At 30.5% G+C, this 27,393-nt stretch overlaps 3 protein-coding genes across 6 annotated transcripts in view; all 3 read left to right on the forward strand.

Annotated features, from left to right (window-relative positions):
- Positions 1-13,179, forward strand: part of LOC136975161 (protein arginine N-methyltransferase 9-like) — a 40,988-nt gene extending 27,809 nt beyond the window's left edge. For all 3 annotated transcript variants that reach the window (XM_067270199.1, XM_067270201.1, XM_067270200.1), the window contains 2 exons: positions 5,092-5,248; positions 12,352-13,179. In XM_067270199.1, coding sequence (XP_067126300.1) covers positions 5,092-5,248; positions 12,352-12,768 — 574 coding nt within the window. In that variant the 3' untranslated portion in view covers positions 12,769-13,179. The remainder of the gene's footprint in view (positions 1-5,091; positions 5,249-12,351) is intronic.
- A 1,675-nt stretch (positions 13,180-14,854) lies between these two features.
- Positions 14,855-22,050, forward strand: LOC136975154 (glutamate receptor 1-like). The gene is made up of 10 exons (XM_067270183.1): positions 14,855-14,993; positions 15,858-16,004; positions 19,909-20,157; positions 20,230-20,480; positions 20,635-20,799; positions 20,947-21,135; positions 21,205-21,312; positions 21,388-21,504; positions 21,603-21,812; positions 21,886-22,050. Exons 1-10 carry the CDS (start codon positions 14,912-14,914, stop codon positions 22,048-22,050), a joined length of 1,683 nt encoding a protein of 560 aa, XP_067126284.1. The 5' UTR covers positions 14,855-14,911.
- A 40-nt stretch (positions 22,051-22,090) lies between these two features.
- Positions 22,091-24,737, forward strand: LOC136975156 (glutamate receptor 4-like). 2 transcript variants are annotated; one of them, XM_067270185.1, is made up of 7 exons: positions 22,091-22,239; positions 22,589-22,751; positions 22,824-22,892; positions 22,976-23,220; positions 23,883-24,000; positions 24,204-24,341; positions 24,420-24,737. In XM_067270185.1, exons 1-7 carry the CDS (start codon positions 22,091-22,093, stop codon positions 24,423-24,425), a joined length of 888 nt encoding a protein of 295 aa, XP_067126286.1. In that variant the 3' UTR covers positions 24,426-24,737. The 2 variants fall into 2 exon arrangements, with proteins under 2 accessions (XP_067126286.1, XP_067126285.1); XM_067270184.1 differs by having other exon boundaries at positions 24,426-24,737.
- The last annotated feature ends 2,656 nt before the right edge of the window (positions 24,738-27,393 follow it).

Genomic DNA, 27,393 nt, shown 5'->3' on the forward strand with positions numbered 1-27,393 from the left:
ATATCAACAAAAATTTTTTTAAATCAGCATCTATCTGATTAATATTACTAAAAAAAAAAATCATTATTTTAACAAGCACAAAGTCAAGGATAGTATCTTAGTACTATATACAAGTATTTAGCACTTGTATATAGTACAAAAATACTTTTATTTGGTACAAGACTTATATATGTACATACATAGGTAAGTATGAAGGTATGTATGCATAGATAAAATCTGTCAGAGACAATTTTAGCATTACAACATGCTTCAGAATATAACCATTTTTGCTGTATTTAGAAGATTTTCGTAGATCTTTTGAGAAATATTAACTTAGGATTTGGTTCTTGTTATGTTTTGGAAGGATAATGATTATTATGAAACTAATATCTCAAATACTACAGTAGAGATAACAGAGACTTATCACACTGCTACCAGTATCATCAGTATGGTTACTAGAGTAGTGTGATAAATCTCTGTTATCTCTACTATAGTATTTGAGATATTAGTTTTAACAATTTTCAAGACAAGAAGCTCTTTTATAATGATTATGTTTCTATATAAATACAGTATATGTAAACACTAAATCCACAAACCTAATTTTTAATTAATACTAAATGATCTGTCATATTATTGGGCTTTTAGATTAGCCTTTTTATAGCCCAATAATGCAGCAAATCATTTGGTATTATGTTTGTATTGTATATTACAATTGTATAAAATTTTTATTTTAATGAAAGATAATATTTACTTGGTATCACAATCTGGTTGACATTATTAATAAAATTATTTTAGGTATGTTTTTTTTAATTAGAAGTGCAAAATTAAATTTTTTCTCTTATTAAAATTCTTTCCTTTGTAAAATATTGAGAAAGAAGAAAATTTGTGTTATCCACAAAATTTTCAGCTTCTAAATTCAAATAAAACATATCAAAGTATTAATACATATAAACTGTATCTTTTATTTCCTTGCCATATATTTGTGATTTCATTTGGATTTAGATGCAGAAAATTTAATTAATATTATTTTTTTATAGAAAATATTTACCGTATTTTACGGACTATAAGACACTACGGACTATAAGACGCACCTTAATTTTGGAAGCAATTTTTCGAAGAAAAAAGTGCGTCTTATAGTCCGTAAAATACGGTAAGTATGAAAAGAGAGTTTCATTCAAAAAAAAATTTTTTAAATTTACTTTTTTTATCAACAAATCAAAAGTAAATTGAAATAGTTAATTTATATTCTTGATTTATACTTCATTGAAAGATGTATGAATTAAAATGATTCATCCATAATGAAGCAAAGCAGAATATAAAAAATGTAATTTACAGGGTGACAATAATTAACCCGTACAAGATTTTGTATCATAAGTTTATTAAAGAAATGAAAATTAGCAAAACAACAGCATATAACAGTGACAATACTTTACGTATTAATCAGATATTCAGCCAGTTTCAAAGTGGCCTCCTTTTGCTTTGATGCAGAGCCCCAAACGCGTTTTGAAATTCTCAGTGATGGGCTGCGCTCTTCTGGAGACAGTTTGTCTCACTCCCAATGCAAGGATTGCTTCAGCGACTCCAAACTTTCGTGGCGCTTAGAGCAGGCCCTGGCCTCCAAAATGGACCACACACTGTAGTCCATTGGGTTCAGATTCGGTGAGTATGGTGGCCATTCCGCAGACGAGATGAAATCGGGAAAATGAGCCTTGCACACTCCTGAGTCTTCTTCGTCCTGTGTGTCAGTGCTGAGTCCTGCTGAAACGTCCATTTCACACTGCCAAAATGCTGCTGAGCCCACAGAAGTACCACAGCCTCGAGAATGTCACGGTGGTACACATCTTGATTGATTTTGGTCCCTTGATCGACAAAAACAAGGGGTGTCTTGCTGCTCGCACAAATTCCGCCCCAAACCATGACTGACATTGGATTTTGTGATGTTCGATGACGGCTGAGCGTCCAGGAGCCCCCGCGGACCAGTTCCTGTCGTTTTGATGGTTGTACGGAGAAAAGCTTCTCGTCTGTGAAGAGAATGTACTCCCATTGTCGACCTGCGGCCCGACGCTTGAGTTAACGGGATCTTTGGAGTCTCACGCACTTGTTTTCATTGGTGAGGAGCTGAACCTTTTGGAACTTGTAGGGCTTGAGTACAAGTTCCTTTTTTGCCATTAACCGCACTGATTTCGCGATTGATTCTGATCTCACAAGCAATTTTTCTCATGGAGACCTTCGTATGTCAGTCAACTCACTTTGTGATGATCTTGCGGTTCCTAGACATGTTGACAGTGCGCTTTCTTCCACGTCCGGGACGGTCACCATTGTGGCCAAGCTCCTTGAATCGCTGAACTGCATCTGAGACTGTCATTTTTGGAACACCGAGCAGACGAACAATTTCACATTGATGCTTTCCTTGCCTGAATAGCTCCAAAATTGCACAACATTTGTTCGACACCATTAAAAAAATAAAGAACTAACCCTTATTACATCAAAAGTACATCTACACAGGCAGGAAATCATGGAGAATTAAACAATAGTATGTAAATTGGTGACAGTAAAAAAGTTCAGGTGCAGCATTGCTACAAACTTTGTACGGGTTAATTATTGTCACCCTGTAATAAATACTTTTAGAGAATTTATAATATTGTAATAATTTTATAATTTTTTTCAAATTTAAATATTTTGTATAAGACTTTTTAGTTTTTAAAAACATAAATTCTTTCTTATTGCTATCACATGCTTTCACTTTATTGTTAACAATATCCACAACAAAATTTTATCAAAGTTTTTCTATATTCTATAAAATGTTGTATAGAAGACAAAAATATTTTTGTAATTATTATTATTTTAAAACAAAAGAAAAGAAAACTCAAACTGGAAACATAAAAATATCAAAAAGATAACCTTCTTACTTTCCAGTAAGAATGTATAGATATTACCAAACACTTATTACACTTTGATTATAACAGTTTCAAAATAACCTGCAAATGAATATTATATAATTCTTAATTTTTTCCCCTTTCTTTGTTAATACTTTTATATTTTTTGCTTTTTGTATTTTATTTTGTTGTACTTTAGTCATAATTTTTTGTATTTTACCAGTAATTGGGGTTTTAATGCTAATTAGGGAGAGGAAATCTATTGACAAAAGACTTCTCCTAATGTGATTGAAATGAATATAAATACAGTAGAGCATCGATTATCCGACCCCCGATTAATCGACTTATCGGTTAACCGACCGCGTTCTAGTCGGAAAATTCAAATGTCTGCTTGTGATGTGGACATTATTATGTTATTTGGTTATTGTCTTGGTTACTTTGATATTATTTTTGTTAAATTTTTGCATGTTTTAGCTGGCAGCACTGGCTCGACCATGAAAGGGAGGCTAGTATTTAAACCAGGCCTAATACACTATACTAATAATGTATTTTTTCATACTTTTCAGTTTTCCGACCAACCCCAGTCCCCAATTAAGTCGGATAATCGATGCTCTACTGTAAATACAAGTAAAATGGTGAAACCATTCTTGGGACGAGACTATGTCTTGGAAAGTGTGAGCAAAACACATGCACAAATCTTACACGATGCCTGTTTGTAGAAACAGTCTCAGTATTTTGTACTTTATTTTGACCTGGTTCTCGGCTCTCTGACTACCTACAAGTCTGGTTTATTTTATGTGCGCATGATTTGGGCACCAAGTACTCTGTGCCAAATTGCAACTCCTGACACGTACTCTTTCATACCACTAAGGTATGAAAGAGTAGGGGTGAAAAGATTAATTTTGCCCTACTGATTGCTTGTTATTGTGATAGTAATCTTACTTATAAGGGAGGTTAGGCAAAACTATTTTTCGTTCATGCCATATTATAATTTGAGGGGGCAAAATCATCTTTTGAAAAAAAAATGTCAATTTTTCTTGTTTTTGTGGAATAACTGCCAATCAGTGAGAGATATCAAAAGAAAGTTTAAACAAAAGTTGCATCGTTTTTTTTATGTTTACAAAGCTGTGTATAGATAAGTATAGAAAAATTCATGTTTTTTGATTTTCCCCCACCATCAAACCTTAAAATAGTTTTCTTGCTTTTTAAATTTATGTGAAAATACTTCACCATAACCTATCTTTTCATTCAGCAACATGCATACATTAGTTGTTTTATTGTTATTTTATTAGACTAATTTGCAAACTACATGATAAATAAGATATTGCAGAAACTAAGATGACATACTATCTTACAGCACAACACTAACAATCCATAGCAATAGTTAAAAGATTTCAGACTGAAGAATGTAAAATTAATGAATGTTTTTCATTTTTAACCAACCATATTATCTAGAGTCATTCCTACAAGTCCTGATAGAGAAGTCACTTTCTGTTTTATGTAGTGATATTTTCATATAAATAAAATACAACTGCATAAAATGAAAAGTAAAGTTTTTCCCAAGATTTTATGTTTTGAAATATTGTTACCCTGCAATGGATGATGAAAGAGATATAGTTCTAAATTATTATTTTTACTTTTATTTGTCTATTACAGAATCTTCTAGCATTCATTTGTTTTTAATTCTTTCATATTGCGAATAATAGTTGTAAAAATATTCTTATAAATTTAGTTCAATTTTTTTCTCAACTTAATAACACAACATATTTACACTTTTATAATTTATTTATTGTATTGTTACTGTTAACAATTAATTCATTTCATTAATCTTGTTTTAAAAATTGTTTATTAATTGTTTCTAATAAGTATTTGTGTCTAAAAGCAAATGTACTATTTATAGAATTTGTTGTAAGAAACAAATTACTGAGTTATTTTAAAATAACTTTGCCTATTTATTATGTAATAAAAGTATGATCATTAGTACAGATTAGTAATTAAAGTGTATTGAACTTAATTTTTTTAAACTTGGTTATTAAAGTTTTATTATAAAGTTTATTAAATTGGTATTTTATGCTATATTAATTAAATTTAATAATAATTAAAAAAAAGGTGTAAATTTTAAATTAATGTTGCATAATTAAAACATATCCCTACCTTCACATTATTAGTTTAATATAAAATCATAATAGTTATTAAATAAATTTTAAATTATTATTTGTATTTTTTAAATTTTCAGAGCATCTTGTTTAAAAGAGACATGTAGAATAGTTCCTTGTAAATTGAAATCATATATGATGTTAATACAGAGCCCAGCGTTGCTGTTACAAGCGAAACTTATAGATGACAGTCGTACCTTGAATTTCAAAATAGCTGAATTCATCAATATATTTCAAGTAATATAATTCATAGCTTAATAGATACATTATTATTAAACAGTAATTTTTATTTTTAAATTTTGATTTTAAATAGAATTTAATTTATAATAATTCATAAACTGTATGTACTGTACTGTACATTACTGTAAAAGCCCAAATTTGCAAAAGTCTAGATTTTACTAGTGCATTATAAATGTTAAGATTTCTTTGCAGAGATAATAAAAGTCAGAAACATTGATAGCTAACCTCTATTATGAATGTGGTGATATGACATGATATTAGCATCGACAGTGCTTTATTAGCAATTGTAAAATCCAAAAAATTTCAAAAAATTTGGAAGTTTTTTGGTAACAAATGCAATCCAAGGTGACAACATATACAATCTGACACAGGTTTGAAATGTCCTCTGTAAATTAGTATTGCTACAGTCAGATATGTTTTGTTACATTATTTTTTTTAATGATTTTAAACTTCATTTCACTATCAAAATATCAAAAAATTTCCAAATATCTGTTAAGACATTTGGAAAACACTTATTATTAATGATAGAAAGTACAGTTTTTGTTGAAGCTTGATGGAAGTTTGAACAAATTGTTCTGAAACAGAGACATTTTTAAAGTCAAATTGGAGAAATTCCTTTATATATAGTATCGGAAAGATATTCTCATTTAATTTTTTGCATTTTTGAGAACATATCCCTACTTTTGAATACCTAATGTTATGTCTAACTGAAGAATATCCTGTGAATATAAGTAAGGTATGTGTATGCTGCTCTTCAATGGAAATACTGTGAAATCCAAGCACATCCGTTCCCAAGGGTTTTGGATAAAAGATTGGTAACTGTATCCTCCTCTTAGATTTTTATTTTCAGTACATTTGTCACTAGTATAATGAAATTCATTGTTCACTGTAATTTGGCGGAAACTTCTGACCAATCACAATCCTTTCTTTCATCTGAAGTTTTCCAAGATGTCGGCGGTGCTCTGCTGAGTCAAGCTCACAGTTGCGTCTGCTTTTGTTTAAATTTTCTTATGTTTTTTTTCTCTAATAGTTAAACATATGGCAAATGGTCTTCTGCCCAACCACCCATGGGGCCAATAAACAGAGCGACACTCCCTTTGTTTTCTTTCCTGTTTACAAATAAACAATGCAGGTGGGGGTAATTTACAAGGCCATGTGACTTTTGACCTTACTCTGTTAAGAGACAACCTTTACAATATTCATGCCTGTCTGGAATTTTTAATAAATGAGAATAAAGTTCTGACAACTTTTGTCTATTTAAAATAATTTTTTAACTGCCAATTAGATTGCCAGACACCATAATTTTTTGATTGTTTTTATATTAAAAAATTACATTGAAATAATACATAATTATATCATAATTTCAGAATTAGAAAGCTAAAGTTACTTATTAGATGGTGTCACAATAGGCATTAAAATAGACAACAGAGCACAGATAATAACTCTGATGTCTATGTCTTCCATATTATTATTCTATGCAATCTTTATAATAAACTAATGCTCAATGTGACAAGTATATTGTGTTAGTGATAGAATAACATCAGTCAAAAGTAACAACTATTACATCTATTGTTTTAATATTAAACTAAGAATCACTAAAAAAAACTTTATAACTAATTTTTGTCATCATTTTTGATGTATTTTGCTGTCTATGTATATAATAGGTAAGCTATTTAGCTTAAAATTGACATGTTTTTCCATTCATGAAAAAAGAAAAAGAAAAAAATAGAAACGATGACACCAGGAATCTATGAATCGTCACAAAATTTTTGAACAATTGGAGGAAGTCCCCTAGGCGTATTTATATAAATGTTTTCATATTTAAATGTATTTAAAAATTTAAATTTGGTTCAGTTTTGCTTTACCAAACCCTCTCATAATAATGTGGAACAGTGGAAAAACGAGAGAAATCCACTCTCTGTAGAAATGCTTAAGAGTATCCTCATTGTCCAGTACAACTTTGAAGTATAGTAGGGTAAAGTCAGTAGTAGTCAATTAGTTAACCAAGCATTCAATGAATTTGTTGATTTGTGAATCATATAGCAGCAGGATAATGGAATTGTATACAAAAACATTTAATATAAAATTGTTTTCAATGTACACATAACATTTTAGTGGTTGGTTATTAATTTTGAGTAAATCTTGAATATAACCAGATGCTTACCAATTCTCATTGGTCAGCCACCAAGATTCAGTACACAGCCCTTCCAATACCAATAGTCAGCTGTGTTTCTTATTGAGCTGCAATTTTCAAAAATTGTAAACCTATAAATTCCCACTGGTGTCTGTCTCCCTCCATCCCTGTCTGTCCTTTCAATCTTGAGAATGGAGTTAGATAGACGACAGTTGAGACCAGATATGAAAAGCTTAAGGGACAAGAGGTCCCCATTAACTATATATGAATTTCCAGTTTGCACAAAAAGTTACGTTATTTCAATTCAAATATTTTCCTCTGAACAGAGTTATATAAATGACCGGCATTACTCAATTGTTAACAGGAAAAATTTGATGTACAGGGGGAAAACACAACTAAAATTGAAAACATTGTGATGAAAAATTACAGTCTAGCATTGTGACATTGCTCGTTTTTATTTAACATTCTTTTTTGAGTTTAGATATTATAAGTGAAGTGCGACTAAACAAATCTCAACATAACATAATGTTCTAAAACTTATTTACTTAATCTTTGCAGCCAAGTAAAAATCATACCCATTATAAAAGTGATAATTTACAGCCGAATACACGTAAAATTCACTGCCAAATAAGGACTAAGAGTGGTCTGTCACGAACAAGGCAGCCAAATAAATGCAAGAGATAGATTAGCTTTCTTGTGCAGAACCCTGACAGTTCAAAGTGGCATTTTAAAAATGCAGAGTACCACTTCTGCACAGGATGACCATTCTTAAATGGAGTGACCTTATTCAAAGACTTGACAATTTTTTGTAGTGTGTTTAAGAGATCTGATCTCTTGAGTGGGAATCCAGCTTTTGCTAATGAAATTATCCAAGCCACTAATTTTTTTTTTCTTCAGCATTCAGAATTATCTGAGGGCCCATTTTTCGGGGGCCTTCACAGATGCATCCGAGAAGTCTGTCATGTAGAGTTCCTCTGGGCACCCAAACAGCCATCTTGATTCCCTTATAGATAGATGATTCTCTCTAATTGCAATTAGTGTGTCTTCAAGAGTTCTTTTTTTCATACTGATAAATTGGGTGCTTTAAGACCTTCTATATACTGATGACATTTTTCCCAATTTATCCCCAACCTATCTTACTTGACCTGTGTAAAAATGTTTTTGGGTTAGGTAATGCAATGTGTCAAATATGTTTATTTAACAAAATACATTCATTTTTAATAGGTTTATGTATAAATTAACTTTCAGGTCATTGTAAGCTTCTGGTTGATTTTTAGTAAACTGATTGCCTGAACTCAGTCTTTACTTCAATGCAACTGACTACTGGATAAGATAATCCCCAATGCAGGTTATGGTATTATTCGTTGTATTATTCACAATAGCATGTTTAAAGCTACCAGTAACCGACCTTCCATAACAATTCTGCAAATTGCATGATTTACCAGTAGTCAACGTGATTCATTGAGAGGGCCCATTCTTACCTGATGTACTGTACAACACAAACCCTGCTGGTGGTCACTGGTCGTGCTGTACTTTGGATAAGGAGAAATCCGACTACAAGAGGGCATAATGGTCAAGTTCGTAGATGCTGACAACTGGGCTTTTCCAGAATAAATGAGCAAAAGTCATTTCCCTAATTTAGTCTGAGTCGCTATTTACGCTAAGATATTTAACCCATTCCTTACCATTCAATGTGGACGTCATTTATGGACAGACCCTTTAGGACTGTCCATAAATGGATCCCTGGTTACGTAAATATATTTGGAAATTAAACTAGAACTATAATCAAAGTTGAACATTTTTAAAATAATAATTGTTTGGAGTTAGCATTTTCTTTTTATTTTGTAGTTTTAATTTTATACTATCGCTATAATTTATCACCAATAATAATAGCGAGGTTGAGGGCGAAGTTTTAAACGCGAAAACGTGTACGTCGGACGTTGAGCGCCACTTTCTGTAAGCCTAGAAGTTTGACAATAGTGTTTGTAAAGTCAGTGAATTCATGCTCGACATTCCAAACGCCATTATCAAACTTCTAGGCTTACAGGAAAGCGGCGCTCAACGTCCGACGTACACGTTTTCGCGTTTAAAACTTCGGCCTCAACCTCGCTAATAACTTAAAACCAAATACGTTTGGCCATATTTCCGAGCGGTTAAGGTGGCAGTTACCATTCTAGGAGACCCGAGATAGAATCCAAACGGTTCGAAAAACCCCAAGAATTTTTCGAGGATGATCCCCATGGATATGTAGACCCCGATCCTCAACACCTGGCGTTCTGTTGTAGCCTAGCCGAATTCATAATGGGCTTGCTAAAACAACCTCTTAGTTGTCACAGAGCGTAAAAAAGTTGGAAAAAAATTGTAAATACTATTTTCCTGAGCCCCGCCTTTGTGCCATATTGACTGATATGTCCACTTTTTTTTTTTTTTTTTTTTTGTTCTGTAAAATGTGGCAAACTAACTTTGAGAAAGGATTCGTCTTTCTAACGCAATTCTGGAGTAGTTTTTTCTTTAAAAAAAAAAAAAAAATGTTTCTTCATCAATGATTACTGATCGGTAAATGTTTCGTCTCAATTTCGTTGCAGAAAGGAAGTAAACAAAATGGACGATTGTATATTAATTGACTCGGTATATCAGGAAGCAATTAATTTCGTCGGGTCGCCTATCTGCCATAGTTTATTGGTTCGAGTTAGATTATGGGCGAGATAATATTGTAAGCACTTTGGATCCTAATTGTTCGTGGGGCCAAGCGGCAGTATTGCCGAATGACGAAATAACAGTCTACGAGGACAACGTGATTACTTTATACCGTACCTGCAAGAACAGTGTGGTAGATGTTCAATTAGAAGTAGCTTCAATATCAGTATCGTTTACGGAAACGTTTCCTAGTTTAATGTCTTTGTTAATATAAGATATGTTTCGAGATTTAGATAATTGATTTGATATGGAAAATAATAAATTTGTATTGCGATTTTGTCTAAATGATTACGTGATTAAGTAACAAGTACTTTACGATGACGAAATTCCTCAATCACTAAAGTAGCAATTATTACGAAAATAATAATGTTGTATCAAATGAAAATACTTTATTCAATAAAAAATATATCCAGTTGTTTTTCTATTTAACGTTACGTAACGATTTAAATAATGGGGTATATGCGATCGATAAAACATACAGTTACTCCTTGGCAAGAACTATTTATGCAGATCAAACAAATTAAATAATTGCAAGAAAAGATATATATTTTAATTGTTATTAATCTGTTGCTGTGATAACATTTGATATATTTAATTGAAATTCATTATCGAGCAGTTGGCACACAGAAAAAGTATATATTTAATGATTTTACGAAGTTTAATATTTTCATATTTTGCGTTTTTTAAGAAGTAAATCGATACCATTGGCAAAAATGTCGTATGATATTTCATGTGCAGATAATTTGAATACGTGCAATAAATTCTTGTAACCTCCCCGACGTCAACCGTAAAGACGAAATCGTTATGTTTTACGAGAATTGCATCCTGTCTCCGAAAGACGATTTTTCTTTCTTGTATTGATGTTATCCATTTCTGAAAGGACCAGAAAGCAGGTCGTTTAATATAATTCGCGAAACACTTCTTGCAGTTGGTCAGAACTAGAATACCTAAAGAACTGAATCAGAAGTACTGTACTGTACAAAAATAGCATTGTCAACATTGTCAAAAGTAACGGAAAAAGTGTGAAGAAAAACGTATTTTTGTGAAGTGTATGCTATACAATGAAACGAATTGGTTATCTTCGTACCAATGAGAACAGTTGGATAGTTGCCAAATTGCTCTCATTGATGCAAAGAGTAATGGAAATGAAAAATTTTGTTGGTTTACCAAGATTGTTTTCTCTGGTCACTAGAGACTAAAATGCAGTAATAATAGCATTTCTTAGATACATTGACTGTTTCTTTTTGTGTTCTTTTCCAACAATAGATGAGAATTTTGAGTAATTAAACAGTTCTGCACTCTGGAATAATATCAAAATTGCTCCAAGGGGGTTTTAGTATGTTCTAATCAAAATGTAGAAAATATGAAAGCTTGGATGGAAATTGAAATTAAGTACTTTCTTATAATTTATAGTTATTATCATATAGAAATCAGAGAAAGGAATGAGCTAAAAATCTAAAATTGTATAAGCAATGAAAAACTCAGTATATCAGGAAGCAATAAAATGTTCATGTTAACAAAACAACATTAGGTTGTCAAATAAAAATGCAGCTGGTTATTTCTGTAGTTCTTTAGAAATTGATAAAAATTAGTTATTGAAGAAGTCTAGAAGATATTTTGTGGAAAATCGTGATGTTTAAGAGAATAAAACTAGTCAACAAATGTTAATTTAATTGAGGAAGGTGCAGTGGCGTAGCGAGCGGGGGTGCGAGGTGGTGTATCATGCACCGGGCACCACTCGCAGAGGGGCACCCAAATGGTCTCCAAGCCAAACTATATGTGTTTCTGGAGGGGGGAGGGGGTGCCAATAAAGTGTCGGGTGCCAGTTACGTTCACTACGCCACTGGGAAGGTGAGAACATTGGCATGACTCAAATTGAGTGATTCAAAAGAAATTAGTAGTGATCCATCAACTTCTGATCAGAAGAAGCCAAGGGGTTCAAGTCCAATTTCTCCCCCCATCTGGCTATTCACATGGTGGAAAGAATTTTAAAAATAGACCGAAATTGACCAAACTGTGAGAATGAAAATACCTGGCATTAATAGAGAAAAACTGTACCTAAATGTTTGTTAGATGTTATAGATATTCAAGAGGATGAATTCTATCAGTTTGGTACAAAGTTCTTACTTTTACTAGTTTCTGATTAATATGCTAGATTTCCATGTCAAAATTTGCTGAATTTTGAGCTTTTATAGTAAAATCCAAAGTACAGAAGCATTTATATTTTTAAAATTATTAAATTTAAAAGTTTAATTTTATTCTTTTACAGGCTAAAACCCATCAGGATATACATTTATCGACCTTACAATATGAAAAATTAAGTGAACCCGAGATGATGTGGGAAATTGATTTCAACGAACCATTACCGAAAGAAGAATTGCCGTCGTTTTTAAACATCCAGACGGCAGTCGACGTAAAATTAATTTCGTCGGGTCACCTGTCTGCCATAGTTTATTGGTTCGAGTTAGACTACGGGCGAGGTAATATTGTAAGCACTTTGGATCCTAATTGTTCGTGGGGCCAAGCGGCAGTTGTGCCGAACGACGAAATAACGGTCTACAAGGACAACGTGATTACTCTATACTGTACCTGCAAGAACAGTGTGGTAGATGTTCAATTAGAAGTAGCTTCAATTTGTCCACAAGGCACATCTACGGATGCTCCCGTCGAGAGTTCTTCAAATTAGATAGTATTTCCGAATAAATAAATAAATTTTTCAATATTTTCTACTTGACGACGAAGATGATGAGTAAATATTATATACATCATCATTTATAAAATGATTTAATAATATTTTATTAAATCATTTTGTTACATGTTTACCTGAATGATTTGTTTATCATTTTTCTAAAAATCTAAAATGGTCACTCATCAGTATTTAAGAAGAAAGTCATGTTATTAACAACGATTACACTTTTGGAAAGATAGATTTATGACTGTATACATTTTTAACTTTGTATAACAAGTATTTTCTATGACTTAGAAATAAGTGAAAAAAAATTCTAAGATTAAATTGAATAAATTTATATTTTATGGTAAAGCATATTTAAACACACCATTTTCAATTCTTTGTAAAATATTCTGTAAATAATTTATTTTTGACTACAGTTTTAATTTGTAGAAATAAAAATTATAGTATTTTAAACTATATTTTTATCTGAATTTTATTTCATTTCAAACTCCCACGCTGATACGATACAGAAGTTATAGATTTAAAAAATATATTTTGCGATATAATTATTTGAATTCTATCTGTAGTAGTGTAACCAGAAAAGGACCCAGGGGTTCCTTTTCTTTGTAAATAAAATATAGAAAAAAATAAGTACAGGTAAAAGATTTGAATATGACAAACACGCCTATATACATGTGTATATACATTATACAATATCTAGATTACTCTTCATCCACAGTTGTATGGGGAGGAATATAGGTTTGCACATTCTAATTTGGGCCCTTCAATATTGGTTCTAGTGTATATTCTGATTAATATTGCCAAAAAACACACTTAATTTCAAGAATTAAATTGTTCTAAATTATTTTTAATGATACACAATTTCAAATATTTGCCACGAATAAGTAAGATTTTAATATGTAAAAGTATTAATAAATTTTATTTTTAATATTTACTCCATTATCCATGGAATATAATTTCCATTTATTTGATCCATTTAGAAATATCAATATAAGTTCAATGCTCCAAGCCAGATAGAGGTAGAGAAAAGAAAAATTGAAATTAGTATGGCTACTGTTCTACATTATTGATCCTTTTTATAGGTGTTGGTTCACGTAAAAATCAAATTTTGTTACATATTTTTAGATCTTAATATAATGATTTTATGGAAATAAATTTGCAGAAAGAATAATAATGAGTTTAAAAATAAAATCTTAATTAGAAAAATGTATACATTTAATTTATGTGAGATTATTATATATGTATTTATCAACTGTATAGTAAAAAATGTGAATTTGAACTTATTTAGAATTGATAAAATATAAAATTTAAATGATAAAAAAAAAATTCTGCTTAAATAGAAATTTTATTCTTTTGATTATAAAATGATAAAGTAATTAATTTACCAGAAGGAAATGAAGTTAGTATATAACCTTTGTATTAAAGTCATTTACAATGAAAAAAAAGAAAGAAATTGGGTTATAGCAACCTTGAAAAATTGCTTCCAAATGTAAAAAAAAAGTTCAAAAATCAATAAAATTTCAGAATCTTTTTTTAGATACATATTTTCATTTACAGGAACACCATTTGTTTAAAAGCATACGCCCCAAGATTGCCTTTATTTTTCTTTTCCCCATGAAATAACCTTTAAAAATTAATTTTTATTTCAATTTAATTAAATAAAACTTTGAAAAAAATATAGTTTTTTTGTTTATTTATTTTTTAAAGACTTTACAATTCAGAAAGATCAAGTAAAAATATTTTTATTGAAACATAAAATATATAATTAAATTTTACATATACATGACCATTCCCCCCCCCTAAAAATGACGTCTAAAGATTAAATAAACTTTAAAAAGTTGCTTGAGTATTTCAAAAAGGGAGAAATACAAACCACAAAACGGATAAACTAAGTCATTTATATACAAACTCGTTAATTGCTTAATTAACTAATTTGATTAAGATATAAACAGCGGAGTGGCACGAAAAACAAGATTTCGGGAGGTTGTACATTGTATACCACGCATGTCACTGACGTAGCATTTATTGGTATTAAATGTGAAAGACTTTGGAGTTATTACGTCACGTCACGAGGTCCATGCTCATTTTGTCGTCATCGTAAGAGAGGAACAAGTGGAGAGACTTAAGGAGAGAGGAAATGTGGTTGGTGTGGTTGAATGTCTCGCTACTGTTAACAATCGATTATGTGCTAAGTAAAGAAAGAATTCACATTCCTATCGGTAAGTTTTTAACCCCCTCCTCCGTTTTATATTTAAAAATATATATATATATTTATTTAATTATTTATTAAATAGTTTTATTAATAAATGAATATAAAATTGATAATAAAACATCCTTTAATGATATTTAAGGAGGAGCGATGGTGTTGCAGAGGTTATAAATCTTCGTTCCTTGTTTTTTTTTCCTTGTTTTTAATTGATTGGCACACATTGGCGAAGTAACGTTTGAAAGTTTATCCTGTGTAAACGTTTATTTTATACACGTAATAATTTATACTTTATATTGCAAATTTTATATTTTCTTCGTCTCTTGGTGTTAGATAATAAAAACCGTATAAAATTGATTAAATTAATTATTTTAATATATTTGTTTACGATCTTTTCTACTTTAATTTGATCAAAAATTCAAGAAAAAGATCCGTAACAAATGTTATTTATCAAAAATGGCATTTTTCCCTTTAAAAAAATGAATTTTTCTTTCCTTTCAGTTTAAAAGTTTTTCTCGAAAATTGGATTTTATGCACCGCTTAAATGATTTATTATAATTATAATTAAGGTTATATAAAAGCTTAAAAATTCCTACTTTATTCACTTTTTCTATTTTTTTTTAAAGTTAAGAATGACGGTCCAGATTGTGTTAAAACGGTATTTAGTGACGATTTTATCGTGAAAGAATCGTTGATATTTAAGAAAAACTGGGGATAAAAAGTAAAAATAGAATATTTATTAATAGAAAAGGAATTTCGGGGATGTCAACTTATATTAAAATGCAATTTGTTACGTTGCAAAATGATAGCACTTTATTTATTCCTCTCGAGAATCAGCCTGTCTTCTTTAACAAATTTATGTATTTTTATTTTATAGGTGCCGTGTTTAGTCGTTCAGACGATGCTGCAATCAGCGCTTTGAAGTATTCATTTTGGTCGCACCAAAATACCAGTAGTACGTTTGTTGCAGAAGTAGTAGAAGAACGCCTGGAATGGGTGGATACTTATCAGATAAGTCGAGCAGGTCAGCAACGTTCCAAAAAAAAGTAACAATAAATTTATTATAGAAAATCTTTGTCAATTGAGTAGCGAGTTCAACTCGTGCTTCGAACATTGCTCTTTGCCATTCTGTCTTTAACAAGGCTTTGTTGTTGCAAAGAGTTCGTGGGCCACTTTCAATACGCTCTTACCTGATAAATGATACTTAATTTCAATTCTGAACTAATTTTTTAAGTGGAATTTTTATATTTATAATCGTAATTTCGCGTGTTGTCTCGATTATCTTTCGTTAAGTATCTGTAAGAATTATGTTTGGATACTAAAATAATCGTTTTTAGCTTAAATAATAATTTTTTTTTTTTTTATGTTGGATTTAAATACTTATAATAATAAAATTTTCTACCGTTTCAAAACGTATTCGATTTTTAGATTTAATTTTTAACTTATGTAGCGTTAGATACAATTACATTTTTGCAGTAGTTTTTATTGAGAATTTTATTGTGAAAGTATTAAAATGATGAGATATAAAAAAATGCACTTCTTCTCCCGCTTTAAAAAGTGTATATAAGTGAGAGTTATTTCGAAATAATCGGAAGTGGAGTAAAGATTAACTCTGTTATTCTTATGAAGGCTGCTTGGGTGCAATCCACACATAAACTATCATATCGAGTTACAAGAACAGTAGTGTCAGGAGGATTCTAAGAATGGATTTGGAGAGGGATAAACTGTGACTTAATGGCTCTGTTCCACTACGATAAACTTCTTTTTTTTTTCTTCTTCTTCTTCTGGAAGTAATAAAAGCTTCATATAATGAACTGCAACTCGACTATTCACAGTTATAATAATAATAATAATAAATCTCTAATGTTTCATTTCTTGAATTCTATGAAATTAAGCAACCGAAAACCTTCTGTTTGTTCTCATTCAGCTTGCAGATACTCGAAAATTCGAGTGGATATTTACTCTCGACGCGTTGAAAATATAACAGATAAGATACCTCACTTAATAGATTATTATAAACAGAATTTTATTTCAATGTTGTGAAATATTGGAAAGAATGCGAGGGGTTAAATTAATTAAAATTCTTATATTTAACGTTATAATAATAATAATAATCTTAAAAAAATATGTTATACAACTAGTAAAATATTAGGAAAATCTATTAGAATTTTTCTAGTAATGTCTCGTGTTGTTAAATATAACGACTGTTATCCGGATCTTCGCTACACTCGGTGTCGTCTTCATCATTTTACTTGTTTATAACGGGAAGATAGTGTTCGATTTAAGATTATCTTTGTCGCATTTATTAATGTTTGAGTATGAAAAATAACGGAGAAAAAATTTACAAGTATGAAATTTAAAATGTTTATTATAAAGTGATCATTAATAACTTCTTATATTTGTTATAATTGTAGAGAATCCAATGTAGCTTTTGTATTCTAAGAATTCAACGTTTGTGCTTTGTCTACGTTTAATTGATATATTCACATACGAAACCTTTGTCAATTGTGTAATGTATAATCGGCTTTTTTTCTCGTGTCGTAACTAATAATTTAAATTAGATATTATTAAAAATTTCTACAGTAACTTAATTGTTAAAGATTAAATAGAATGACTTGTATAAAATGGAAGTTCAGTTGGTACGGAGATACTCTGATATGACGAAGAATATTTAAGATGAATGTGAAATTATCTGAGTTTTTTGCATTTTTTACCCTTTTTTTATGGCAAAATGCAGTTATCGTGTTAAAAAAACTCTTCTTGACATGAAATATTGTCGATTGCTATCGCAAGATTCTTAATGGTACCAAATACCATCGATTACTATTTATGGAATAACTTTCAGATAAGACAAACTGTCAATTGAAATAAATTTGTATGGTGCATAAGATTACTTGTGGCAACAGAATGGGCTGTTTTATTCACTATTTTGTGTTAATAAATACGAAATGATTAAATCACGTACACTATCTATACACAGAACTTTAACGGTTAATCTGAATAAATTGGATAAATTAGCTATGTTTATAACTCTTCCTTGTTTACTAACGCTTCCGTACTTATAAAATATTTATTAATTTATACGTGAAACTTTGTACCGCATACGTAGACATATAATTTAATTCAATTCTACCTGAAACTATATCAGTTAATCCGATAATTCTATATTATAATGATAATTTAATATGAATTGTTAGCCTGATCATTTAGAAATATCATGTTGGTAGAGTATTGCCGATCGTACGCTGATTCCATTATCCTATTTTAAGCATCGATCGAAACGATCGTAAAAATTCTTTAAGCCGATATAAATCATTAAAATTAAATTTGAATATTTAGATCAATTTAAAGTCTAGCCTTTACAAACGAGAATATAATATCAAGAATTATTAATTTTGTAAAATCGTTTAGAATTTCGATAATCGATAAAGGAAATGATGCGATAATAAATGGAAAATATTTAAATTTTCGTATTTTAATACGTTGTTTATGCTTGAATTTTTCTTTTTTTCTCTCTTTTTTGCTTAAAATATTTTATCTAGAAAAATAAACAGAACTTTTCAATAAAAATTTCTTTGTTTACATAAGGCAACTTTTGAGTATTTTTTTTTTAATTCTTTTTTTATGTGTTTAAGTAGGTGTGAAATTGTATATTTATAATATAAATTTATGCATAAAACTAAGCTAAAGATTAAAATAAATAATTTTAGTTTAAAGTTTTATTTATAAAATAATTCGTGTCTGGAAAATTGATTTTCTAACAACTTAATTTAATAAGTTAGAGACTTCACACCAGAACACTGAGGGGGAAAAGTGCATTATCAACGTACATCGAGCGATGTTAATGAAATGTCAAAGAAATTTTCGATGAATCCATAAGAAATAAAACTTCCCCTCCAGCCTTTCTCCTTTGTCAGATTGCTTTCATCTTATTTTGTTTGTAAACAGTATTGTTTAAGCTTGAATACGTAAAGTCGTGTAAGATTTCGAATTATAGTCGAACCTCCGATAATGGCCACCTCTAAACGGCGGTCGTTTTTCGTCTTCTCTTCGGTGGCCGTTGTTTAGAAGTTTAACTGTATTGTAATTAATAAATATATATAATAATAGTATAAATTTGAGACTTGAAAAATGTTATTAAGATGCGTAACGATGTATTTTAAACGGCAACAGTATCCTTCATCTGCCATTTTTGTCCTTTTCTATCATTGTATGATCTCCGCGTGTATCTAACAACCGTAAGGTCATAGTTCGTTTCAATATATTAAACAAGTCCTTTTTTTCCCTCTGCCTGCCACTTTAGATAGTTTAACAACCCGGCCTTAACTTACTTCTGGCACTTTTGTTTTTCTCCCGAGAACTTTTTTCCTGTCTTGTTTATAAGTGACGAATTAATGCCTCGACTTCCTCTCTTTCACGTGATAATATTCGACTCTAAATGAATAAAAATTTAGTAAATTCATCTTCCTCACACAGTTTTTTCCTCTTCTCCCTGTTTTCTTACCATATTTACTTAGTAAAATAAGAAGGTTTCTTAACAAGTGGTGTGCTTTGACCTTTGATTTTTAGTCCCGTTATATATATGAATATGTTAATAGACAAATGTGTATGTTATCAATGTCAGGTGTCATCGCTTCTGTACTTTTGAAATCCGAGAGCAAACTTTTTGACTAAGAAGTCTCTAATTTCTTCTTTAAATTATATTTATAGTGTATATAAACCGAATGTTGTTGCTTATTTTTCTTTTTTACAACCACTCAATTTACGTTCGATGCGGACATATCGTTGTAAACGCCGAACTGTATATTCTGTTACTACTAAAGCCAGATGGCCCAAAAAATAATAACGCTTCCTGTAAATTTAAGTGTAGATCCGCTTTATCAAATTTTATTATATTTAAATGTAAAATTCTTTCTTTTATTTTTCAGTTTGCAGATTGATGAAACAGGGAATTTATGCTTTGGTGGCACCCACCACCCCTCAGACGTATTCCATTCTTGTATCTTACTCGAATAATTTTCAAATACCTTTGATCAGTCCATCTTTTCCCGAAGTCGTTCCCGAACACACGCCGTTATTTGCTGTAGGAATTAAGCCAAACACTTTGCGAGCCGTCAACGATCTCATCACCTATTACAGATGGTCGTCTATAATTTATTTATATCAATCGGACGATGGTAATTATAAGGAGTTTTCTTTTAGTATTACGGAGAGATTTAATTATAATTCGAAGATTAAAACATTTCTAGGAGCCGAGAAACTTCAACGAATCTTCGAACTTGGAGGAAGCGATCGGAAATTGGACATAATGGGACTTAGAAGGATCACCAGTGCAGACGAAGCGCATTTGTTTCTTCGTAAACTTGATAGAAATTTTCCAGATAAACTGAAGAATATTGTAATGGATGTTGACCCTAGATTAGCTAGGGAGATTATTATTACACATGTTAGAACATTACCTTGGGAAAGAAATGTATACCACTTTCTTTTAATAGAACCCGTGAGTTATAATTTCCAACATGTTTCTAATTATAAAAGTAATTATCTAACGTCTTGATCTGTAGTAATGATTAGTTATGTCGTTTACGATTAAAAAAATAAATTGCTCAAGAAGTAGATTTCTTAAAATTGCACTTTAATTAATCTTCCTCAAGGTACCAGAAGGATTTTGGAATAGTCAACTGACAGAATTTGGAAGAGTTAACATCACTGGTTTTCGTTTGCTCGATCCCGATAGAGGATTGGTAAGGCAGTTTCTAACAAGTTGGAGGTCTTTGAACCCACGTCTTTGGCATGGAGCCGGAAATAGAAACATCCCTGTGAGTAAAATTAACTCGACACTTTTTATTATAAATATCCATACTTACAAACGTTGCTCTTACTTTTTTTTTAATGGTTTCTCGATTATTTAAGATTTTCAAACATTTTGCAGAAATTCCTCTTATTGAAATTCGGTTTACTGACAGGTAGAAGCCATGTTAACTTATGATGGGGCGGAATTATTGCTAGGGACTCTTACAAGAATTTACGATAGCCAACAGCACATATTGAAATCGAATAATAAAGTCGGAAATGGTACCAAAGGAACGGATTGCTTGCAAACTCCGATTAAAACTTGGGAACACGGACCGATAGTGGCACAATATCTTAAACAAGTATATTTTATGCCAAATATTTTTGCATTTTTTATAATTGTAATTGACTATTTTATAATATTTTTATAGACTTACGTACCCGCTGGCCTCACGGGTAGTTTGAAGTTCGATCCCAATGGGCAAAGAAAACAGGTTACACTCGATATTATCGAGACAACTCCAAACGATTATGTTAAAGTAACAATATAACTTATAAACTTAATCAAATTTTAATATCTGTATTCAAAAATGTAAGTTTAGTATCGTTTATAGGCTGGAAATTGGTCAGATATGTCAGGATTGATGCTGGTGAAAAGCCCGTACAGACCCTTACCCGATAAGGATAGCAGGATATCTAACAAGAAAAAATACGTTATAGTCAGTTTACTGGTAAGTGATTGGTAAGTTTGGGGGTTTTAAAAAATAAATATATATATATATATATAGGCTTATAAACTATTCAAAAAGTAACTTTGTTGCACGTATAGTCTCCGCCATATTTGTTGACGAAAATACGAACGAAACGAGAAATCATGCAAAAGGACCAAGTAGAAGGATTTGTTAAAGATTTAGCGGATTATCTATCAGAAGAAATGAATTTTGATTACGATTTATACCTTTTACCCGATTCTGAAGCTGGAAAATATAATGCCACAACTGGAACCTGGACCGGATTGATAGGAGAACTTGTGAAAGGAGTAAGTTTAATGTACTGATTTTTGTAATTAAAATTAGTAATCATTCGTAACAAAGAACGAAATGATCTTCTAGACTGCTGACTTGTCGATTGCTCCACTAACAATTACAGCGGAACGAGAATCGGTTATAGATTTTACTAAACCTTTTCAAACGGTCGGTATAAGTTTGATGATGAAGAAACCCGAAATAAGTGCAGAAATAGGACCATTTTTTCTTTCTTCAAGCTTTTTCTATTGAAGTTTGGATTTGTATCGTTGTTTCCCATCTGGTTTTCAGCATGCTCCTGTTTTCTTTATCTAAATTTACTTCACCACCCGACAGAGTAAAAAACGCTGATAGCGGATTGCAAGATAGATTGGGTTTATGTGCGAATTTCTGGTTTGTTTGCAGTTCAAGTTTGTTTAGAAGTTCTGGAATTTATCCAAAGTAAGTAATACAGAATGGTTTTTTTTCGGTTAAGAGCGATATTTAGTTTTTAATGTGTCATAACTTTTTACTTGACTCGGGCCTAATATTAAAGATTGTTAGGCTCGGCATCTCAGGCTCCCCCCCAAAAAAGTACAGTATCTTGTAACACAATACTTTTACAGTGTTGTGTTATCAAAAATACTGTACCTCTAACTAAATTTCCCACTAAATTTAGTAAAACTCCACGATTATATGTCATTTTATAACTGTTATATTATATTATTAAATATCATAATAGTTAATTTGTAAGTTTTTAACTATTATAAATTTAAAGATTTCCATGTATATAAATAATATTGTTTTTCAGATCCCCTTCTAGCCGCTTGGCTAGTATTTTTTGGTGGTTTTTCACTCTGATATTGGTAGTTCTCTATATAGCAAATTTAGCCACTATTTTGATTAAAGATAAAACGAGTCAAGCTTATTCTTTTAGTTATTCGTCGTATCCTTCCACCGAATACATTTTACAAGTAAATTTATTTAATTTTTTTTAATATTATACAGTTAATAATTTGTTACGAATTGAGTGTCCGTTTTTATAGGAAGCAATAAGGACGGGATCACCAAAATTACTCGTTTTGAAAAACAGTTCTACTCTGGAATTTTTTAAGGTAGTTTTAAGTACTATTAAATCGGTTTATTTTTTATTCGTTCATGTACTTAAAAAATTAATTAAAACATTTATTATTGCCAGAATTCCGCCATTAAAACGTATAATTCTTATTGGCAAAAAGTGAAAGAGGAGCCAGAGTTATTAATAAATAGTTACAACGAAGGTGTTGAAAAGGTGCGAAAAGGACAAGGTAACGTCGGACTTCTATTAGAATCGTCCATGAACGAGTATATTAATTTTCAAGAACCCTGTGACACTATCATGACGTCCGGATTCCTAGATTCGAGTGGATACGGAATAGCTACCAAGAAAGGTTCTCCTTTAAAGTAAGACTTCTTCAGTGGCGCGTTATCCTACGGGCAATTGCCTGGGGACCCTCACCAACAGGGGCCACTAACCAATCATCTATAAGAAAATATTTCCCCCAAAAAAATCCCCCGAAGTCAACGTAGTAAGTGGGGCTCCCTAATTCAAATTCGCTCAGTCCCTACGAAGCTTTATAGCCTCGTGGGGCCTATGCGAATTTGAATAAAAGTTAACTACTTAATTCATAAGTCAAATATTAAACTTTTAGAACGATTTGCGAATTTATTAAGCTAACATATAAAAGTGCATTTATACGAGAAATCGTTTATTAATGTTTAAAATAACGTACTAAATTTATGAAATTTCCATTCATCAGACATTTTAGTGTTATTAATTTTAAAAATTCATCCAATTCACGATCGAGTATAAATTAACGCAAGAACATTTTAAAAGCAAAAGACTACTTCACCAATCATTCGTGGCTAATCCACCAGATCCTTAGGTTAATTTCCCATATTATTATTCTCTCCTTAATTAATTTAAAGAGTTAAAATTAGTTCATAAATCGTTTTATTTATCACAGAACGTTTAATTTCGGAATTAATATTTATCTAGGAAGCTTTCCACATCATTTTCTAGAAACTAGAAGCCATTTTCTTAACTCTTTATTTATTAATTACAGAGAAGAGCTAGACTACGCCTTACTCTCCCTCAAAGAAAAAGGATATTTAAATATGATTTACACAAAATGGTGGCGCGAAGGAAAGTGTAAAGATGCGAAAAAATATCGAAAATTATCAGTAAGTTTACGGATATTTTAAATAAATTATATTTAATTTCATCAAAGGATTAAATTTAAAAAAAAAAGCTATCAAACTTGATCGCATGTTTGAAATTTTTGTAATTTAAGAACTATGTAAAGTATCGCATATATATTGTTTAACTTTTTTTTTATTATTTTAAATTTAATTAATTAATTATTATTATTATTATTATTTTTAAGGATTTATATCATTCGTCCTTAACTCTTCACGAAATTTCTGGCTTGTTTTATATCTTAATCGGTGGTATAGTTATAACGCTAATCATAGCAATGGTAGAATTCATATTTAGAAGAAAAATAACATTACCAAGAAGCGAGGTAACTTCCTTTTTTGAAATAAAGAAAGATAAAATACAACTCGGTAATCATTTATTTTATTAATTTTTATGTTTCGAGTTTTAGGATGAGCACGAGAAAAGTAGTAAATTTTAAAATGGCAACAACCAAATTTAATTATTTTGAAGAATTATAATTTCTTGAAGATGACTCTTTAAACATTTTATTTTATAAATTCTACAACGAAATTTCTTGTTTTTTTCATGAAAAATTTCGTAGAATGTAAATACATAGAGCCTATTGAGTGATTGTATTTTTTTTGTGTCATTATTATTATTATTATTGTGTATGTTTCAATGTTTATAAATCTGTGATTCTGTAAGGAAAAAAAAGAAATTGTTTTATAAATAATAATAACAATAAATAATTTTTAGTAAAGTTTTTGAATCCGTGATTAGATAAGTACGATAAATAAACTTTTATTAAACTTTTCACGTGTCGACCACATGGACTTTGTTGATGAAATTCGTATTACGATTGATGTATACAATGAATCAATTGTTTATGGTGACCTCTAAATAGATCGTTGAAGCGCTATGGGTATATTAATTACAAGGAGAAAAACCGATATGCAATATTTACACGTTTCAAGGGCGAAGTTATTTAACTCGGTCGATACATTTTAATCAAATTTAAAGTATTAATATGACTATATAATTATTTTATATTTACTCTCGATTAATTGGGGTATGTAGAAAAATAGAGAGGGAGATTCTGTTTTCCTTGTGATAACATTTGGGTTACTTTAAAGAACTTAATTTTAGTTCCCAAATTTTATTTATGCTATTTTAAAAAGTTTTTTCATATTTAAAAAAAAAAAAATGTTAATTGATACGGTATTTGAATGAAATACATTTGAAAATAAATAAAATAATTTAAAATTGGCACTTGAATTATTTTCTGTCAACGACGTGCAAACATGGCAGCTACAAGAACAAGGAATCATTGTTAATTGCATTCTCTAAAAATATCATTTTGAGTGTTTCTATGTATTAATTTACAAGTTTTAACAATCGGTACATATACATGCATCATTAGAAATATGCGTTAAGATTATAATTATAATATTTATATTTAAAAAAAAATTTCCTTTTCGTACAAAAATGGGTAATAAAAATATAATGAATTAACTGTCTTTCTATCTTAATTATTTAATAAAAATACAATTAGTTTATATAGTGTATTGCTATTATTTAATTATATTTATCCAGTTCTTCAGAAAAATACTTTACCACGAAAGCAATAAGCTTTATAAACATTATCATCAAATATTGTTCGGTTAGGTCACGCATATTTGCACTTCAACTTTATAGAGCTCGGAAGTCAGTCATGGTTCTTCTTTCATCCAAGTTATTCTTTTATTGGACTATTATAGTTGGGACTTCAGTACTCTTTTATCGAGTAACAAATAAGGTAAAATGTATTGTTTCCTTTACCACCTCTTCTATGTTAATCCTGTCACTTGCTTGTTACTTAGCTTACACCTTCTTTCTTCTATGGGGAACTAAAGAAAATCGATGGATCGTTGTCAGTGTGTTAACTTTAGACATCTGCGTTTTGTTCATTATTATCTATCTGTTTCTCCGAAGGAAACGGATACAAAATGCTCTGGAAAAAGTAAGTCAAGTGTCGAATTCGGATAAGTCTTGCTGGAAGCGATGTTTACTCATCCTCTTAACAGTACTGGCATTGGTTTTATACGCTTCTTATAACTTTGCCGTGTTTATGGATAACGATTATAGCGAATTCTTATTGTTCTTTTTAAGAGAAGAATCTGGCTACGCTCTAATGGTTATGAGACTGATAAGAAGTATCAGTTATACCTTTCACCTTCAGGGTGTCATCTGTCAGATAACTTTACTCTATTATTTTATATCGGATGATCTAAAATTGGGTTTCTCGGAACTGAATCGCCGGCTAAGACATTGTTCTATGGAAAATATGGAAAATATTTTATGTCCCGTCAAAAATTATAGAGATTTAGCTTTACAACACTCCATGTTATGCGATTTAGTTATAGAAATAGATTGCCTTTTCTCGCCTGTTATATTCGTGGTGTTTAGTCAAGTGTTAGTCAGTATCAGTGCACAAGTTAATGGTATCGTTATAGGAGAAGAAATGTATTCGGGAAAAACTGGTTTATTTAACTTATTAACCGATTTGTGTTTCTCTATCTCTGTTATATTTACTATTTGTTATTCCGGATGCACTGTTATGGAAACGGCTGCAGAAGCAGTACCTTCCACTTTATTCATTCATAAAGCTATGCCTCTACCCGACGCCATATTTAATGAATTGCAGATCATTTTGTTCCGTCAGATTAGTTATCCAGTTTCGCTAACGGCCGGAAAATTTTTTACGCTATCGCGTGATGTATTACTCACTCTAGGAAGTGCTATAGTTACTTATATCATTATTTTAATGGAAATTGATCATTAGAATTTAATTCCGTACAGCTGTACGCTTTAAAAGCTTTTAAATGAATGTCTGCTGCTGATATTTTCCCTACTCAATAACACTAAATGTTTACTCTGTAAAATTTTGTTTTAAACTATGTGTTATTAAAATGTAGCAAGTGTAAATTATAGCTATAAAAAAACATTTTTGTATCGAATAATAACCTAAAAATTCAATCGTTTCAGAAGCAAAAGTATCATGTTTCTTCATGTGATTTATTGTATTATTTATCTAAAAAAAGGTAGCAAGAAAGTGCACTAAATTGCTTAGTATTATAATTAACAGGTTAACATTGAACTGAGAAAATAATAATACTTTATGATCAATAAACTTGAATGGGAAAAGTTTAAGAAAAAAATTCGAAGATAATCCCAAAATATTTAACAATATGCACAAAGTCGAATACAAATTATAAGCTAACTTCATTTAAAATATATGCTCTCCATTTCAAATATGTAGTGGCTTGCCCCTGTACATCATACTTTTCCTTTAACAACAGAGTCGTGCCGGTCATCTATCTAACACCTTTCAGGGGAAAGTTTTTGAATTGAAATAACGTGACTTCCGATTTGCATCG

Source organism: Centruroides vittatus, unplaced genomic scaffold (genome assembly GCF_030686945.1).
Source record: "Centruroides vittatus isolate TY-2023 unplaced genomic scaffold, ASM3068694v2 contig_364, whole genome shotgun sequence".
NCBI lineage: Eukaryota > Metazoa > Arthropoda > Arachnida > Scorpiones > Buthidae > Centruroides > Centruroides vittatus.